Source organism: Pan troglodytes, chromosome 7 (genome assembly GCF_028858775.2).
Source record: "Pan troglodytes isolate AG18354 chromosome 7, NHGRI_mPanTro3-v2.0_pri, whole genome shotgun sequence".
Lineage (NCBI taxonomy): Eukaryota > Metazoa > Chordata > Mammalia > Primates > Hominidae > Pan > Pan troglodytes.
The window spans coordinates 151,749,164-151,769,390 of record NC_072405.2 but is presented as its reverse complement, the minus strand read 5'-3'; the positions used below and the strand labels follow the sequence as shown (position 1 = coordinate 151,769,390).

General features: G+C 53.3%; 1 protein-coding gene across 1 annotated transcript in view; it reads left to right on the top strand.

Moving 5' to 3' along the window:
* The window catches only part of LOC129135623 (maestro heat-like repeat family member 5), a gene marked incomplete at its 5' end in the record, with an annotated part of 74,473 nt that overhangs the window by 21,798 nt on the left and 32,448 nt on the right, over window positions 1-20,227 (top strand). The window contains 13 exon segments of the mRNA XM_054656481.2: window positions 4,375-4,482; window positions 4,797-4,913; window positions 5,495-5,614; window positions 6,056-6,202; window positions 6,925-7,047; window positions 7,341-7,420; window positions 8,676-8,811; window positions 10,597-10,692; window positions 11,885-11,993; window positions 13,631-13,789; window positions 14,082-14,248; window positions 17,359-17,508; window positions 18,343-18,497. Coding sequence (XP_054512456.2) covers window positions 4,375-4,482; window positions 4,797-4,913; window positions 5,495-5,614; window positions 6,056-6,202; window positions 6,925-7,047; window positions 7,341-7,420; window positions 8,676-8,811; window positions 10,597-10,692; window positions 11,885-11,993; window positions 13,631-13,789; window positions 14,082-14,248; window positions 17,359-17,508; window positions 18,343-18,497 — 1,667 coding nt within the window.

Here is a 20,227-nt window from a genome sequence, read left to right as displayed (position 1 = left end):
AGGCACATGCCACCACCCCCAGCTAATTTTTGTATTTTTTTCTTTTAAAGTGGAGACGGGGTTTCACCATGTTGGCCAGGATGGTCTCAATCTCTTGACCTCATGATCTGCCTGCCTCAGCCTCCCAAAGTGCTGGGATTACAGGCATGAGCCACCACCTGCCTGAAAATAGACTCAAAAATCTTAACAATATATTAACAAATTGAGTAAAAGGATAATACACCATGATCAAGGAGGGCTTATCCCAGGGACACAAGGTCAATTTAACATTTGAAAAGCAATAAGTGCAATTCAACACATTAACAGAATAAAGTAAAAAAACTTTGGTCATATTTATAAAAAATCATGTGGAAAAAGCATCTGACAGAATTCAATACCTGTCCATGATAAAAGCTCTCAACAAACTAGGAGTAGAAGGAAACTGCCTCAATGTGACAATGGACATCTAAAGCTACAGTTAACACAATTAATGATCCAAGACCAAACACTTTCCCACTAAGATCAGGAATAAAGCAAAGGTGTCCTTTCTCTCCACTTCCACTCAACATTACACTGAAGTTGCTAGCCAATGCAATAAGGTAAGAAAAAGGAGAAGGGAAAAAAGACATAGAGATTGCAATTGAAAAAGTAAAACTATCTCTTTTGTAGACAATGTGACTATATACATAGAAAATCTTACAGAATCATATTTAAAATACTAGAACTAATAATTACTAATACTTGGATGTAGCAAGATCTCAGGATACAAGATCAATATATAAAAATCAATTGAACTTCTATATACTGGTAACAAATAATTAGAAAATAAAATTTTTCTTAAAAAATGACATTTTCAGTAGCATTAAAGATATAAAAGACTCAAAGATAAATGCAACAAAATATATGGAATATTGTTACAAAGCATTGCAAAGAGAAATTAAAACAACCCTTAAAAAATGGAGACATACAATGTTTGTGGACAAAATGATTTAATAATGGTAAGATGTCAATTCTCCCAAAATTTATTTGTAGATTGAATGCAATGCCAATCCATCTCAGAAAACTATATTGTAGGATTAAATATAAGCTATAGAATAAATTTTTATAAAGAAATTTTAAAGAACCTAGAATAGCCAAAACAATTATGAAAAAGAAAAAAGTTGCAAGAAATTGGCTACTTGATTTCAAGACTTACTATAGGGCTACAGCAAACAAGACATGAAGCATTGGCATAGGTTAAACAGATAAATCAATTGAACAGAATAGAAAATCCAATATCAAACCATACGTAAACAGTTGATTGATTTTTTTAAAGAAAAATATATCAAAGCAGTTCAATGGGGAAAGTCTTATAAACTATTTCATATATGTAAGAAAAAAAGTGAACTTTAGTGCCTAGTTCAAACCATTCGCAAATATTAATTAGAGATGGAGCCAAAGGCTAAAATGTAAAAGGTAAAACTCAAAAGTGTCTAGAAGAAAGCATGGGAGAAAATGTTGCCAGCCTTAGGGTAGCTAGATATTTCTTAGGGCTCAGAAAGTAATCATCATAAAGATTTAAAAAATGATGTTAGATTTCATCAAAATTAAAACGTTTCATCAACTGATAATGCTAAGAAAATGAAAAGGCAAGCCACAGACATGGAGAAAATACTCACAAACTGGAAAAGAGGCTATATCCAGAATAAATAAAGAACTTGTATAACTCAGTAAGCAAAAGACAAAGAGGTCAATTTTTTAAATGAGCAAAAAATCCACAACGCACCTCAGGAAGGAAGACATCTCAATGACCAATAAGCAAGTGAAAAACGATGAGCGTCGTTAGTCCTCAGGGAAGGCTCAGTTAAAACCACAAGGAGCCGCCTCCGTGTCTCTGCCAAGGGCACACAGGTGAAACAAGGACCACAACAGACATTGGCAAGGACGCGGAGCCAGCAGAATGTTGAGGGCGGGACGGGAAAATGGCGCAACCTCTTTGGAAAACTGACATTTTCTTCTGAAGTTAACATATGACTCAGCAATCCCACTTTTCGGTATTTTACTCGAGAGATGTGAAAACATCCATACACAAAATTACTTCTACAAAAATGATCATAGCAGCCTTATTCATTCTAGCCTCAAACTGGAAACAACCCAGACGGGCAGGATGCTGCACATCCCCCTGAAAAGATCTAAAGTCAATCATCTAAGTGTCCGTCTCAGGAAACTAGAGAAGGATCAAGTTGAACCTGAACCAGGCAAAGGAAATGAAATAATAAAAGTTAAAATAGAAAAAGAGGAACGAACTTGCAGCACATGCAATGACATGGATGAATCTCAAAAACATGCTGAGTGAAAAAGTTCCAGACACAGAAGATCACAGACTGCCTGCTTCCAATTACATGCAATTCTAGAAAAGGCCAAACTCATCGGCAGGGAAATCAGAACAGTTTTGTAGTGACGGAGCTTAACCAGGAAGGGGCATGAGAGAGCTTTTTGGGGTGGTGGCAAATGTTCTATATCCTGAGAGGATGTAAATTACGTGGGCTGGATTCATGAGCTCTACAGTAAAGATCTGTGCACTTCATTGTGAGTTAAAATATCTCAATTTTTTAAATACTTAAAACTTTAAAAATTAAAAATTTGGGGAAGAGATGTGCTTCAAAATTCAGAATATTTTAGATTTTTTAAAAAGTAATATGATATACACACTGTATATTCCAAGAACATCCTTAGGAGGGTCTGGGCAGATGTAGAATGAAATAGATTGGCATCCCTGCTACAGAAGCAAATAGTCACACCAGGTCCCACAAATCGCATCACGTCAGTGCAGCTCAGAGTCTGCTATCCAATGAGGTTGCTACAAAGCTATGGGGGGAAAATGTTTAATTTTCTGAGCTTGGGAATTTGAATTTTAGACAAGGAACTGTGGCATTGTTATATGCAGCAGTGAACAAAGACAGTAAAGGTCTGGGGGAGGGGACCTTCTGGGGGACCTCAGGGCTTCCTGGGGGCTGGGGTTTCATGGACATTCTGCCATCACCTGTTTTGTGGGTGAGACAGCCCCCCAGGTCCCGCTGCACCCCAGTGTTTTACAAATGGCCAGGAGGAGGTCTATCCTGGGCAGACAAGCTCGTCCAGATTCTACCATAAGTGGGGGGCGGATTTCCATTCCAGGGACCAAGGGATCAATTCCAAGGAGGATGCAAATGGTCCCACCTGTGTCTTCTGCCCCACAAGATGTCCCCTCATGCTCACGGCATCACACATTTAGTATTCCTTTAGGATAAACTTCTAGAAATGGGGTTGCTTAGGGAAATTGTGTATATTTTCAACTTTGATATTGACATTGCCTTTTAATTGAGATTGAAAAAACGTTCCAAAAATGCAGATCCAATCACCCTCCCACCAAAGGACACTTCCTTGCTGATAGTCAGTGTTTGACTGTTCGCCAATCTTAGTCAAAACATTACATTAGTTTTCATTCCTTAAGTATTAGCAAGGTTGAGTTTACAGCGTCTTCATCATGTATGTATCCCTTCATCATTTTACAGTGTCTTGTTTGTCATCTTCTTATCGATTTATAAAGTGCGGGTTGTTGATTTCTGCTGTTAACCCTTGGCAATAGGCAGCAACAAAGATAAAACAAAACTTTGCTTCATCTTTCCACTTAATTTATAGTAATTTTGCTGAACCAGCTTTTTTAAATGTTTATCTTCACATTTATCAATCTTTGCTTTTAAGGTTTTTGGGTTTGGGATCATAATTTTGGAGGTTATCACCCACCCCCAAAGAATCTTGGGATCAAAAACTTTGGAAATATTGAATCACAGAATCTGGGAACACTTGAAATTGAGAAATATTGCAGTCATCGTTATAAAATCACGTGATGTTAGGAACAGAACTTTCAGGACCTTATATTTTGAAGGGACAGTTCATTCATTCATTTGATTTCTCATTCATTGATTTATAAAATTAATGGCCTATCTGCTGTGTGCCGGGTACCATGCAGGGTGCTGGAGATCCAGCTGTGAATAACCAGACGAGGCCCTGCCCTCCTGGCACCCACCGCAGAGGAGCCACCTTCAGCTGACACTCACTAATCATCTGCTATGTTGGAGACTCCTGGGTGGTGCCCAGGACACAGTCAGGACTCCAGTCTCCAGCCTCCTGGTTTTCCAGCCTCACCTTGAACCCCTCTGCAGAAAGAATCTTCGGGAATGAGTTCCCTGTCCCTGAGAACCATAGAACAAAGAAGAGAGCTGGGCGCTGGGGACTCAAAAGAAGGGAGGGACAAGGGGGTGATGGAATCAGGGTTCAGGGTGGCCAGGGTGGGCTGGGGCAGCTAGAATCTCAGGCCCTGCTCTCAGGTAGAGGGACAGACGGCTCCAGCCCCCCATGCCCCTCTGCTGACAGATGGCCATCAAGTCAGTCCCGTTCCTGAGCACGGATGTGTGGTCCAAGGAGCTGCTGTGGACACTCACCACGCCCAGCTGGACCCAACAGGAGCAGTCCCCTGAGAAGGTGAGCCCCACCCTACCTCCAGGAGCAGCCCCTGCCTGCCCCCTACACAGCCCCAGGGGCTCTGTCCATAGGACACCCAGGGTCCTAGAAAGAAGTTGGTGGGCTTGAGGCAGGGGTGGGGCCTGGACAGCAGGACTTGAGCTGCACTCGCTGCAGCCGCAGGCAGAGGCTTGGACAGTCCACAGCCGGGTGTTGCGGTGGCTGCAGGGGCCGAGGGAGGCCAAGCGAGTGTGGTCAGGGGCAGCTGCTCAGAGGAGGTGGCAGGCCACCTTGAGGGGGGTCAAGCACAGGATAAGATGCTGCCCTTCCCACAGGCCTTCCTGTTCACCTACTATGGGCTAATCCTTCAAGCTGAAAAAAACGGTGCCACAGTCAGGAGACACCTGCAAGCCCTCCTGGAAACATCCCACCAGTGGCCCAAGCAGAGGGAGGTGAGGACCCAGGCCCCACCCTGTCCCCACCACCACCTGACCCTGACCACAGGCTGAGCCTGATGGCTGGTGTCACACCATACCCTAATCCTGACCACAGCCTGAGCCTTCTCCTTCTTCTCACCCCAACCCCTGACCCTGGTCACAAACTAAGTTCTGACCTTGGTCTACAGTTGAACCTTGACGCTGATCACAGGCTAACCCCTGACCCCAGTTACAGCCGTGATCTCAGCCGCAGCGTAGCCCTCCTCCTCCTTCTTAAACACATCTCCTCGTTCCCACTCCGGCACAGCCTGCTCATAGCCGGCAGTGAGGGATAATGGGCCTCCAGGGATTCACCTCTGCCCCCAACGCCCCTCACTCCCCCCACCAGACCCCATAAGCCGTGTGTCCCCTGGCATGGGCTCGGTCACAGGTCCTGACAGAGTGGGGTGGGTGCTGGCTGCCCTGGGGCCCTGGATGAGCCCCAACCCCCTCTGGGGGTCCCATTCCCCCTGTTTTCCCTCCTGCCAGGGGAGGAGCCAGGTCCGGTCCTGGACTTTGGGGTCCCCTGATGAGTGACCCTGATCCCCGACCCACAGGGCATGGCTCTGACCTTGGGGCTGGCAGCCACACGCCACCTGGATGACGTCTGGGCCGTCCTGGACCAGTTTGGCAGGAGCAGGCCCATCAGATGGAGTCTCCACAGCTCCTCCCCAAAGGTACTGGCTCAGGGGTCCTCAGAGACCAGCAGGGGGCTGGGACAGCAAGACCCCCACCCTCTGTGAAGGCCAGCCTCTGGGGACTCCCAGGACACTGCCCCGTTCACCCATCCCATTCAGGTGGGTGTGGGAGGGGCCCCCACAAGGAGGGGAAGGCAAGGGGCCTGGACTCCAGCCAGCTCCAGCAGAGACGAGCGCCCCACACACACCCCACCCTAACACCCCACCCAAACCGTGGCCCTAACAAGGCCCAAGCCATCCCCCAAAGAGCCAGTCCTAGTCCCCTTGTTTTCTGACCGAGGAGATGGAGGCCCACTGCCCCTCAGGACAGACACCTGCCCCCAGGGCCCTGCTAGAGCCAGGCAACCACCTCCACAGCTCCCCAGAGGAGGGTAGGGCGGGGTGCTGACTCTCCTCACCTGCCTGCCACCCCTGGGCCAGAACTCGGAGGACCTGCACTGGAAATGGGCCAGCAGCACCATCCTCCTGGCATACGGCCAGGTGGCAGCCAAAGCCCGGGCCCACATCCTCCCGTGGGTGGACAACATCGTGTCCAGGATGGTCTTCTACTTCCACTACAGCTCTTGGGTAGGCCCCTGGCTGCCCCTGCAACATCCCAACACCTGCCCCTCCCCACCAAGACCGAGTCCCGGACCCCAGCCCAGAGCTGCCCCACCGGCCTCTCAGAGCAGAGAATTCCAGGACCTCCCAGGGCCTTGGAGCCCACCCCCATGCCCCACCCCACCCTGGAATCATGAGGAACCAGGCCCAGCTTTCTAGTGGCCCCAGGTTTCGTCCGTCCGTCCCACCAAAAGTTCTCTGGGCTTCATGATGCCTCTACCCTCACTTCTCCTCTTAAAGCAAACCCTGGGTTTTCACTTTGGGGGTGGGGGACATGGGTACGGAGAGGCCAGGCTGACGTCCATTCATGCCTTGATGACAAGCCCCTGACTCCACACCTCACACCAGGGGCCTCCAGCCCAGGTCACTGTGAGGGGCCCCGCAGGGCTGCCCCCACCCCAAAGTAGCCACATCACTGCCCCGGGTCGCCGCTGCTGTGGCCCAGGGGCAGGGGGTTGCCACATCTCAAGAGACTTACAGGCACTCTCCCAGTGTTTAAACGTTGTAAATTACAGTTTTAAAACCATGCAGCCCCACCCCTTAAGAAGCTCCCCAGGTGTGGCCCCGGTGGGTGGTCTCTGCTGTCCCCTTTCAGCCATGACCCTGCTGCCCCTTTGATCACAGCCTCATGCTCTTGCTCCCACTGCACACTCCCGCGCCCTGGGTCCTGACCCTGTCCCCTGTTGCAGGACAAGACCCTGAAGCAGAGCTTCCTCACAGCCACCCTGATGCTGATGGGTGCGGTGAGCCGGAGTGAGGGCACCCACAGCTACGAGTTCTACCAGACCTCTGAGCTCCTCCAGTGTCTGACGGTGTGTTCCAGGCCCTGGGCGAGGCGGGCAGCCTCCCTCAGTTTACTCCCTGCGGAAGGAGTGGGGTGGGTTTCTAGGGCATGTCCTAACCTGACTCCAGTGGCTTTGCTCTGGTGCTCCGCCCTCCTGGTGGGGCAGCTCACAGAGACCTCTCTGGGCGGGTGAAGGGCCGGAGCGTAATCCTGCGGTTCTCGGGGATGCTGGGCACTGAGGTCTTCCCAGGGTGGGGAGACCTGGCGTCGGAAGGGGGACGGGCCAGGCCTGAGCGGCTTGGTGCCACCTGGGACTTGCAGGTTTTGATGGAGAAGGAGCCCCAGGACACTCTGTGCACGCGGAGTCGCCAGCAGGCCATGCACATCGCGTCCAGCCTCTGGTAGGCCCCCCGCTTCACACAGGGCTTCCTCAGTGCCACGCAGCAGGCTCTCCACTTGGGTTTGGAGCTGGCAGGCAGCAAGGTGGAGAGGTCAGAAATGGAGCACCATTCTGTGTGCCAGGCACCATTCTGGGGTCTGAGGACCCAGCTGTGGGACAGCAGGGAAAATCCCTGTTCTCCAAGAGCTGACCCTTGGGGGATGGGGACAGACCGTGAACAAACCACACATCTCAGTGACAGCTGACACTGCTGCCTGAAGGCAGATGGAGCTGGGGGAGCGAGGTGGAGGGGAGGTAAGATCTTCATGGGTTGAGGGCTACAGGAGACCCTGCAAGGAGAATTGATTAACTGAATATTGGTGGACTGGGCACCCACCACTGGCCCCAAGCTCTTCTAGGCTCCAGGATACAGCCTGAGGCTGGGTTAGTCGGCCCTAAAAGGGGACTTTTGGGCAAAGACCTGAAAGGGTGAGAGAGTAGCCTTGCAGTTTCCAGCTGAAGGGACAGCGGGTGCAAAGGCCCCAAGGCTGCTGTGCAGCAGGGTTGCTGGAGGACCTGCAGGGGGCCAGGGTGGCAGGACTGGAATGCATGAGGGCCCCAGGAGCCACGGGGAAGGTCGTCCAGGCTACTGCAGGGCACTGGCTCTTGCCTGAGCGAGGTGGGGCCTTGGGGGAGTCACACTTGAGAAGGAATGTCTGGATCCAGTGTGGGGAGTAGATGGAGCTTCCAAGAAAAAATGGGGGACCAGTCAGGACTCCCTAGAACAATCCAGGAGAAAAGTAACAAGTGGTCTGATTAAGAGTAAGAAGTCCTTAAATGTCGAATAAATTGTGATGGTAGAGCTGTCAGGAGCTGCTGGAGGGCTGGACGCAGCTTTCAAGGGAGGGAAGAGAATGGAGAAGGTGCTGAGGCTTCGCCCAAGCAGCAAGGAGGACGGCACTGCAGTCCACTGTGATGGGGCGGGCTGCAGGTGCAGCTACCCTGGGGGAATGCATCAAGATGGAGATGCTCCTTAGACAGCATCAGGGTGGCATTTAAAGCCAGGGACTGAGAGGAGAGATGGACCAGGACATCACCTGGCCAGGATGCCCCAGCTCAAGGCCCTGCAGAGGCAGGTGGGCCAGGGAGGCAGATGTGTGCACAAGAGTCTCTGTGAACAGCTGAAGGCCTGAAGTCTGCAGGGATGAAGGCAGACGCCACTCAGGGACCTCCCCAGGCCCCAGCCCCATGCTAATGGCCCTCTGTCTTCCCAACAGCAAGCTGAGGCCTCCCATAGACTTGGAAAGGAAGTCTCAGCTCCTGTCCACCTGCTTCCGCAGCGTGTTTGCCCTGCCACTGCTGGATGCCCTGGAGAAGCACACCTGCCTCTTTCTGGAGCCTCCCAACATCCAGGTGTGGCCCGTGGCTCGGGAGCGGGCAGGCTGGACGCACCAGGGCTGGGGACCCAGGGCAGTTCTTCACTGCTCTGAGCACCTACAGGTTTGCTGTGTGCTATATGCCGCAGTGTGTTTGCCCACCTGTAAAATGGGGGTGATACTAACAGGGCCAATGGTACTTAACACTTGGCGACTGAACTGAGACACTGGGTGAGCAGTGGCGTGGAGGAGCACCCTGTAAACAGTGGCGCGTGTGGCCTCCCTCCCTCCCTGCCAGTCCTGAGAGCCAGCGGGAAGAGGCTGGCAAGCCGGTGCTGCCCAGCCCTGCAGGCCTTGGCCGCCATGCTATGTGGCAGGGTCAGGTCTGAGTTTTCGCTGAGCTCCCCAGCAGCCCAAGGGAAGCAGAGAGGAGGGGAGATGAGTTCCCCAACCTTGTAGGGGTCCCTGCAACACCTGGAGTGAGTCACCTTCCCTGCAGGGTGGGCTCAGTCTCACCACACAGCTACTCAGAGGTGGTGCCGTGCCCAGGCCGTGCCCAGCCCACCCTGCCACCCCAGGAGGCTGGGGGAAGGAACTCCAGGATTGCTCTCAGCACTTGGCCAGTGGCCACCCCTTCCTGGGTTCTGTTCAGTAAAAGCCACCCCTGCAGAGAGATGCCTGCCATTGCTCATGGCCACCACTGGGTACATGAGTGGCTTCTGGGCACAGTCACCGTGCCTGGCTTCGGGTGTGTCTGCGGTCCTCGGCCTGTGGCCAGAGTCAGTGTTAACTGAGCCCCTGCTAGGTGCCAGGCCCTAGATCAGTTATCTCACCTTCCCAGCAGCGGCCCCAGAGTAAAGAAATGCTCAGAGAAATGAGGCTGTCTGGTGGGAGAGGCAGGGTTTGAACCCCGACCCTACCCCCCAAGGGTGAGTCCAGGCTGGAACTAGACAGACAGACACTTAGGGTGGGGTGGTGAGAGAACGAGGGTGTCCTGGGACCAGGGCAACACAGCCCTCCAGAAGGGTGGCCCCTGGCCACACCCCAATCCCACCACAGTTCAGAATGACCCCGTTACCTGATGACACGGTGACACTGAGGCTGGCTCACCCAGGGAGTGCCACCTGGTGTCTGGGGGTCCGGCGCTGGGAGCTGGGAGCACTGAGCTGGGGTTCCTGTTGACTCCAATCCCCTGCCTGCCTCCATTCTGGCAGGTGGGGCTGACTTCATGCCATTCTCAGGTGAGGAAAGTAAGCTCAGAGAGTCAAAGTAAGTCTCCCCAGGGCACCTACTGAGTGACCAGAGCCCCAGGGCTCTGCTCCTAGTGGGCCCTTGAAGGGAGGGTAGCTGGGGGCATTTCTCTGGTCCTCTCCTTCCCTGAACATGCCCAGTAAGCAAAGCAGTAAAGATTAGGAGCATGGCATGTAAGACCCAGAACTCAGCCCACTGCATCATTGGCAGGGCCTGGGCAAAATGAAGATGCCAGCCCCTGCTTCAAACCTAAGAACCTCCAGAGCATTCACCCAGCGCAGGGCCCTTTTCAGCCCGGGACCCTGGGACCACTCAGGGCATCCTCCTGTGAAGCTAGCCCTGCTAGGAATGAACTCGTCTGGGCCACTGAGACACCTGTGCCCTTGGGTGATCACCAGAGGCCTCCCCACCCAGTCCCCACATCTGCCAAATGGGGGCCATGGCGGCCCCCTCGCAGGCACGGTGGCAAGCCCCAGTGGTGAGCAGCCCGGCACATGCAGGAAGTAGGCGCTCCTCAAGCCCTGCGTCCACCTGGGCGTGGCACTGCCTGACCACCCTTCTCTCTACACAGAGCCTGTACAGCAGGACCATGGAGGCACTGGACTTCATGCTGCAAAGCCTCATCATGCAGAACCCCACCGCCGACGAGCTGCATTTCCTGCTGTCGGTGAGGCTGCGGGGAGGCCAGTCGGCTGGGGCCGAGGGGTCCTCAGCCTATGGCCAGACTCCAAAGGAGGGCATCCCAGAGGAGACAGGGGGGGACCTGGGGGCTTCGAGTGGTCCAGGAACCAGGAGGAGTGAGGGCCACCCGCACTTAGGGATCACAGTGGTTTGGGGCACTGGGGAGGGAGAGACAGCAGGTGGCCTGGTAGAAAGAGGGCTGATAGGCCAGGCACAGTGGCCCACGCCTGTAATCTCAACACTTTGGGAGGCCAAGGCGGGTGGACCACTTGAGGTCAGGAGTTCGAGACCAGCCTGGCCAACATGGTAAAACCCCATCTCTACTAAAAATACAAAAAAAAAAAAAAAAAAATTAGTCAGGCATGGTGGTGGGCACCTATAATCCCAGCTACTCAGGAGGCTGAGGCAAGAGAATCGCTTGAACCCGGGGATGGAGGTTGCAGTGAGCTGAGATCTCACCACTTCACTGCAGCCCAGGCAAAAGAGAGAAACTCTGCCTCAAAAAAAAAGAAAGAAAGAAAGAAGGCTGATGAGGGTCCCGCCCTCCCCTCCTAGAGAACTTCCCCTGCAGTGTCCCCTGAAGGGTCTCCCAAACCTGCTGCCCCCACTCCCCCCTGCCCTCCCTCACCTTGTCAGGAGAGAGACCAGAGCAGGCAATGACAGTCCCGGGGCAGGCGGAAGCCCAGGGAGGGGAGGCTGGCTCTGGCTCAGAGGTCAAGCCCAACGGGACTTCTCGCAGCCCTGGCTGAGGACTAAGGCAGCCACAGGCAGAGAAGGGAAGGGAGGGGCCCAGCAGGCAGAGGGCACGCAGGGCAAAGGTGAGCAGTGCAGAGGAGCCCAGCGCGTCTTGGGGAAGTCACAGATGTGTTTCTGGGACACCACTGGGTCACAGAATCTCCAAATACCATGTACCCTCATCCAACTTCAGAGCCACTAATTATATATCTAATCATATATCACCTTAATAAAGAGCTCAGATTTGGCTTAAAAACTATTTGACGTACCAGTCTCCAGATGCCTTTGTAAGTGCAGCAGGCAGAGCCTGGCCGAGGATGGATGGAGCCTTGTGGGGGGCGGGGGGGTGGTGTCAAAGTCGGTGGGCGGGGCCTGGGCCGAGTGGGCGGGGCCTGGGCCGAGGGCCCCGCAGAATCCTCTCCCTGACCCTGCCCGCCCCACAGCACCTGTACATCTGGCTGGCGCCGGAGAAGGCGCATGAGCGGCAGCGGGCTGTGCACAGCTGCATGATCCTCCTCAAATTCCTGAACCACAATGGCTACTTGGACATGAGTACGCGGTTCGCCGGTCCCACGTCCCGCACCCGCTCTGCCGGCTGGGCCTCCTGCCCTGGATTGCAAGGGCCCAGCCAGAGCCGCCCTCCTCCCAGATCCTCCCAGGGTTCATAGGGTTCAAGGCCCCCTGGACACCTGCCTCCAGGACAGAGTGGATCCCTGAATACCCGACAGCACAGCCGGGCTCCATATTGACTGGCGGCCCAGGCAATCTCCCTCCTTGCAACTGAGGGAACAGGCAGGGAGGGGTAGGACCTGCCCGAGGCCTCACAGCTGGGATCTGAAGGCAGGTCACCCTGAACCCTGACCCCTGACCCTGGAGCTAAGCACCTGTCTATGCACCTGAGGCCTTGTACAGGTGTTTCTCCTCAACGAGCCCCAGCTTTTCACCTGTAAAGTGAATGGAAATGACCCCTCCCTAGAGCGATATGGTGGAGCTCAGATGGGGCGGAGGCCGTGAGAAGGCTGGTAAACTGTACGGCCCTGCGCCTGATTAGGGGTTCCTTGCTGCATGGAGTGGCCACCCCACCACCCTTCCGCCAGTGCAGCCCCTATCGTGACATGGCTCACAGCCCTCATCTGTCGCTACTGCCCTTGAGTTGCATCAGCACATTGTCAGAGAGTGCGCTTCCGCGAGTATGAGCCCAAACCCGCATTAACTCCCTAGGCATACTCAGGGAGATGGGGAAATAAGTTCCTTGCCCTAATGCCTGGTGGCTGCCTGGTCTAATGAGGGCAGGAGGCAGAAGTGCTGGAAGGAGGGGGGACTGTCCTGCCAAGGGAAAGACCCTGCACCCCTAGGAGGAGGAGGACAATTAAAGTGGCTTCAATTCACTCAAAATCAATTTCAACATCAGAGGACTGGACCAGGGTAAGGCAAGCAAGATACTCACCTTGTGCACAAAATTTACCGCAGAAACAAAAAACTCTGTAATCAAGATGATTCATGTTTTCATGTGATGTTTTTAAAACTCAATTTGGCAAGCTATGGCCCATGGGCTGACCACCTGCTTTTGTAAATAAAGTTTTATTAAACCAGGACCAGGATGAGGGTAGGACAGGTGAGGTGACATGCAAAACCAGGGTCAGATCCTGACTTTACTTACAGTTTTGAGATTTTGCTCACCACAGAGTTTTTTGCACTTATTCTGATTTTTCTAAATAGTGCATTAAAATATTACTTTTCTTTTTTTTTTTTTTTCTTTTTTTTGAGACGGAGTCTCGCTCTGTCGCTCAGGCTGGAGTGCAGTGGCGTGATTTCGGCTCACTGCAACCTCTGCCTCCCGGGTTCATGCCATTCTCCTGCCTCAGCCTCCCGAGTAGCTGGGACTACAGGCGCCCGCCACCACGCCCAGCTAATTTTTGGTATTTTTAGTAGAGCCAGGGTTTCACCGTGTTAGCCAGGATGGTCTCGATCTCCTGACCTCGTGATCCGCCCGCCTCGGCCTCCCAAAGTGCTGGGATTACAGGTGTGAGCCACCGCACCCGGCCACCTAAAATATTACTTTTCTTGATTACTGAATGTTTTGCCCAGCCCCTAGTCCCAGCCCTGCCACACCGTTGGAGGGTCACCTCTGATGTAGGCCGTGCTGGGTGAGTGTGTGGCAGGGCTCTGCAGGGAGGTTCTGCCATCAGTGATTCCCGTACTCTTAACACAGCCAAAAGAGGACTTCAAAAGGATTGGGCAATTGGTGGGCATACTGGGGATGCTGTGCCAGGACCCAGACAGGGCCACCCAGCGCTGCAGCCTGGAAGGGGCAAGCCATCTCTACCAGCTCTTGATGCGCCACAAAGGTGAGTTCTGTGAGTTCTGAGCACCAACTTCCACCCCAGCTACAACCTCTGGCAGACCCACACCCGCACCCCTGACCTCAACCTTGCCCCAGATTTACCCCCAGACCCAACCCAGATCTGACCCATAACCCTGTAATGGCCTCACCCTGACCCCCACCACTCTGATCCCAGTCCCCAAACTGGGCACAGGCCTGACCCTGATTACAAATGACCCTACCCTAACCCTGCCCTGTCCCAAACTAGACCCCAAGACCACCTTCGCCCTGCCCTCACCCACCCTGCCCCTGGCCAGCAGGAGAAGCTTTGCAGGCAGAATCACAGGCCCCCAAGGAGCTCTCCCAGGCCCATTCGGACGGAGCCCCACTCTGGAACAGCAGAGACCAGAAGGCCACTCCCCTGGGCCCCCAGGAGATGGCAAAGAACCACATCTTCCAGCTCTGCAGCTTCCAAGTCATCAAGGTCAAAGTCCTTAGAGTGGAGGGCAGGGCAGGGGCGCGACCAGAGCACACCACATATCTGGGGAGTGGGGAGTGGTGGGTAAATGTGCTCGCTCACTCTCTCTCATGTTGTTGAGGTGGAGCCAGGAAGGTTTGGGGGGCCAGCACACATTAGATGCCTACTTATTACCTATGCCAGGGGCTTCACAGACATTACCACATCCCTTCCTCAAGTTTTATAAACTGAATTGAACCAAATGATGAAGAAATGATGGCACAGGGCTAGTCAGTGCCCCACTGGAATTTGATCCAGCCCCAGCTACTCCAGAACCCGTGCTCTCAGCAACTGTTGCAAGCCATTGGTGTGCTGAGGCCAGTTAGAAGTTTAGTGTGGAAAACCTAAAGCCCTAGGGCCAACTCACTGTTTGTGTCCAGAAGGAAGAATACCTTACTTGGCTGCAGTTTACCCTGCAGAACCTGCCCTGAAGGCAGAGGCAGGGCCGGGAAGGAAGAGTTTCACTGAAGGGACAGCTGCTTCACCCCATGTGGTCCCTGCACACAGACCACGGGTGTCCAGCTCTGGCTCTCCCCAGACAGACGGGAGCAGTAGAAGGGAGAGGATGGGAGGGTCTGCTAATCACAGAACCATCATAGAACCACAGGGCTGAGAAGCTTCCAGCTGGAAAACAGACACTTTGGGCCTAGGTTCTGGTCCCACATTTGCCCCTAACTCCTCATGTAGTCTTGGATACATGACATCTTTATCACCACCCCCACTGTCATCATCACCACCAGCATTATCACCACCATCATGATCACTGTCACTGTCACCACTACCACCATTATCACCACCATCACCATCACAGCCACCACCACCAGCATCACTGTCACCATCATCACTACCACCACCATCACCACAAGCATCATCACCACCACTACCACCGCCACCACCACAGCATCACCATCACCACCATCACCACCATCTCCCTCACCACCGACATCATCACCGCCATCCTGATCACTGCAATCATCATCACCACCATCATGATCAATGTCACCACCAACATTATCACCACCATCATCACCACCATCGCTATCATCACCACCACCAACATTAGTACCATCACCGCCCCCACAGTCATCACCACCAGCATCATCACCACCATCATGATCACTGTAATCATCATCACCACCATCATGGTCACTGTCACCACCACCAACATTATCACCACCACCACCACCATTGCTATCACCATAAGCATCATCAACATCACTATCATCACCACCACCACCATTAGTACCATCACCACCCCCACAGTCATCACCACCAACATCATCACCACCATCATGATCACTGTAATCATCATCACCACCATCATGGTCACTGTCACCACCACCAACATTATCACCACCATCACCACCACCATCACTATCACCATAAGCATCATCACCATCACCATCATGATCACTATCACTGTCACCACCACCATCACCATAACCACCACTGCCACAACCACCACATCACCATGACTACAACCACCATCACCATCTGCATTACTATGACCCTGCACCACCATCATTATCACCACCACCACCACTTCTACCATCACTGCCACCTTTATCTCACATTTATTCCTGCCCTTGATTGAAGGGAGATGGCTCCAAAGTCTTTACCAATCCTGAGATTGTAGTATTCTGAGAATCTAACCACCATTCCAAGTTGAATTTCTTCACAAACATTCTAAATGCTAGCTTTAAGCAAAAGTTTAACATTCTAGCAAATGATTTTATTCATCTAACAAATATTCTAGCCAAATGTATAATAACATAATATTCTTTTTAAAAGTTCTTACCACAAATCTTCCACTAAAATTATTTTAACATTCTAACCATTGTGCTAATACTCTAACATTCTCACAAACACTGTATCAAAATTTTAGAATTAAAAGATTCTAATAAATATTCTAACATCCATTATTTAACACTTAATTTGATGTTCTAATATATTTAGAAACGTCCTAACAGATTGCAGGCACTCCAACAAATATCCTAACATGCAAAGAAGCATTTTGCCATCCTGACATCCTTGCAAATGCCCTAATTTTCTGTCAGGCTGCTCTCCTATCCCTCCTTTAGCTTCTAACTTCCTTCGGTTCAATGCTGTGTGTCCCCACTGTGCAGAGAACCCTCTGGGAGGATGGGCGTGTTCTATCTCTGTGCTACCCAAGGTAGCCACTGGCCACGGGGAGCCATGGAGCACTTGAAATGTGGCTAGTGCTACTGCAGAACTGAATTTTTAATTGTACTTAAATTGAAATATAAATAGCTGTGTACAGCTAGTGGTACAATGCCTAAAGTCTTTCCAGAAAGTTCTACCTTTGCAGCAGTGACTGAGGCCCGGTCCCCCCTCCAGGAGGCTATAGTCTGAGGCTATGAGGCGGGGGTCACACCCATCATCTTGCATTTCTCTAGAACCCCTTCCTTACCCCTGAGCTCACGGCTGCTTGCAGAGGCGAGACCCACCATCCTGGACCTTTAAAGCCAGTCCTAGGAGGAGATGGACAGAGGGTGTCAGGGTCCTGGAACAGTGCTGCCTGTCCTGGGACAGGAGCTGGGTCCTGGCTGCACCCACCCTGACCTGCTCCGAGGCTGACGGCAGCCCACACACCCTTCTGGGACTGGGGGTTGGCCCAGGTGACCTCGAAGCTCCTTCACAGCCAGGAAGTTCACTTTCTCTTTGATAAATGCTCATAAGGAGGACTGGAGCCTGGCAGGGGGACACCCCACAGGGCTGAGGCTGGCAGATGAGGAAGCCCTATGGGCAGAGGACAGCAGAGGAGGGGAGAGGGGAGGCTGGCCTGGCCACCCAGTCCTGAGACAAGCACGGAGTGTGAGTATGGGAAAGAGCTGGGGCTGTGGTTGGCTCTGACAGATGTGGATGTGCGCAAGTCTAGACTGCAAATCACTGACAGGTGCTTGGAACCCAGAGGAGTGGGGCTTAGGAGGCCAGCTATGCTCAGAGACTTGCGAGATCCTGGGACAAAGGAGAAGGGGTAAAAGTGGAAGTGGGGAGGCGGACGCCCAGGCCCAGGGGGCCCAAGGTGATGGCCTCTCTCCACCCCCGCTGTACAGGATATCATGCAGCAGCTCACACTGGCAGAGTTGAACGACCTCATCTGGACGGCCATCGACGGCCTGGGCTCCACCAGCCCCTTCCGCGTGCAGGCGGCCTCCGAGATGCTGCTCACAGCCGTCCAGGAGCACGGGGCCAAGCTGGAGATCGTGAGGGCGCTGGGGCTGGGCCAGGAAGGGCCAGGGGGCGGAGGGCGGGCCCAGCAGTCAGCATCCAGGGCTCAGGTCCTTGAGCCTGATGGGGGAGACACAGATCCCACCCTAGGAAGCAACTAGTCTGATGGTTTTGAATGAGCAAATGAATGAATGAATGAATGGCCCAAGCAAGTCCCCTGGGTCCTGGGTGGTGACTGCGGGGTCTGAGCAGCCTCTGTGTGCCGTAATATGGGAATGGTGGGAAAGGAAGGGGACAGCACAGACCAGCCCCTCGAGGAGCTTGAGGTCTCGGGGAAAATGGACACACAGGCAGATGTTGCCTGGACAGCGTATGGGGATATGATGTGGGGGAGGAGGACCCTGCAGGGAGGTGAGGGGTGCACCCCAGAGAGAGGATGCCCAGTGCCAAGTCCTGCAAGTGGGTGAGCTCAGACAGGGAGACTGGCACTGGGCATTAGGGATGAGCAGGAGAGACCCCAAGGAGAAGGCAGGGTGCCCCAGGCACAGGGCACCCCATGTGCAAAGTGGCATGTTTAGGAATGAGATGGGAGGCAGGGGGCCTGGACCTTCCAGTGTCTACCTGGGCAGCGTGGACAGCATACAAAGACCTCAAATGCCATGCAGAACATGGCAGGACCTGTCCCCCCAAGACTGGGACTTCTCTTCAGACCAAGCATCCGGGGCAGGGCTGTGCCCCCCCACCCAGATGGCTCAGGACAGGGCCATATCTGAAGGGGCTCCATGCTCATCAGGGTGAGACCTCCCTCTGCCTTCAGGCTCCCAGGGCAGGGCTGGGCCTCCCTGCCAGACCTCTCCCTCTCTGCACAGGTTTCCAGCATGGCCCAGGCCATCCGCCTCCGCCTGTGCTCTGTCCACATCCCCCAAGCCAAGGAAAAGACCCTGCACGCCATCACCCTGCTGGCCCAGAGCCACACCCGCGAGCTGGTGGCCACCTTCCTGAACATCTCCATCCCCTTGGACAGGTGCCTGCCCCTCTTGCCTCACTGCCCACTCCCCGTCCTCTCCCCAGGCAGGGGTGGTGGCCTCTGCCCTCCTGTCTGCCCCTGTCATGGCCCACAGGGACTTCTATAGGGCTGGGTGCTTGGAGGGAGCCCACATCTGTTCATCATTGCATACCTCCTGGGCGGGCACATGGGAGGCACTGCTCACTGTCTCCTGTCCTGGCTCCACATGAAACACCTGCCCCAGCCAGGCCACACTGTCACGTGATGGAGAGGCCACAGGACCCTGGGTGCTCCTGGCAAGACCCCAGCCCACACTGAAGCCTCGCCGCCCAGCAGCAAACCCCTCTGTCTCTTCTCATCTACAAACACTCTATTCTCCTTCCTGCCCCTCCACAGACCACCCCACTATATCCGCCAGAGGCCATCAAAGCCCTCTCAGGTGGGGCTGGCTTTTCTCTCACAGCCCTCAGACCCCTGGGCCTAGAGATAGGCTAGGGTCCTTGTCACTGCTCATGGCCCTTCCTTCCCAAAGTCCCAGCTCTGCCTCCCAAGTCCTCAGTCCATACGCCCTGCCACCTACCTACCATGCACCTGTCCTGGATGGCCCCTCGCTCCAGTCAGGGACACCCCCTAGCTCACTCCCCATGCCTGACTCCTGGGGGATTTCCCTGTCTTCCCCTCACCCTGACTTCTCCAGGCCTGGATCTCCTCCCTCCCAAGGACCTTGTCTTCCATCCCCCACAGCCACCCACTCCCCCGGCCATCCCTTGGTGTGACCATCACCAGCTTCAGGCACTCCCGCCTTTACAGCTCGTCTCCAGACCCAGCGAGCCTTGTCCCCAGGACCTGCCGTGCACTGCCCTGCGCCCCTCTTACTCCCCCTCACCTGTCCTCACTGTCACCCTCCTTCCAGCCTGGGGCACACCTGGCAGTGAGACAGTGACTCCCGCACACACACAGGTCCCTGGCCCCGGCTGCTGGCCTTGCTCCCATTTCAGTGAACACTCAGAAGCCACCAGAACAGGGGTGTCATAAGCTCCCAGAGCCCAAGAGTTGTTTCCAGGAAGATGTCTGATTTCCACGTGGAAGCGCATTTGTGGTTCTGTGAATAATTTCTAGTTTTACTGCACTGTGGTCAGAGAGTGTTGTCTGTAAAGTTTTTACCTTATGAAATTTACTAATCTTTTAAATGCTTTTTGTGAATGTCCCATTGGCACTCAAGAAGGAGGTGTATTTTCTGTTGTCAGGGTGTAGAGTTTGAGATACTGGCATATCTCAGGATATTACGGGTTCGGTTCCAGACCACCACAATAGAGCAGTCACGTGTGCCTCCGTGTTTCCCAGTGCACATAAGAGTTCTGTTTATACTATACTGTGGTCTATTCAGTAGGCAATAGCATTGTGTCTTTTCAAAGAACAATGTACTTACCTTAATTTAAAAATGCTTTAGTTCTAAAAATTGCTAATGATCATCTGAGCCTTCAGCAAGTCGGGATCCTCTTGCTGGTGGGTGGTGAGGACTGCTGACTGGTCAGGGTGGTGGCTGTTGAAGGTTCAGGTGTCTGGTAAGTTCTTAAAAATAAGACAACAATGACGTTTTAGCATCAGTGGACTCTTCCTTTCCTGAAAGATTTCTCTGTACCATGTGATGCTGTTTGATAGCATTTTGCCCACAGTAAAACTTCTTTCAAATTTGGAGTCAATTCTCTCAAACCCTGCCACTGCTTTATCAGTAAGTTTATGGAATA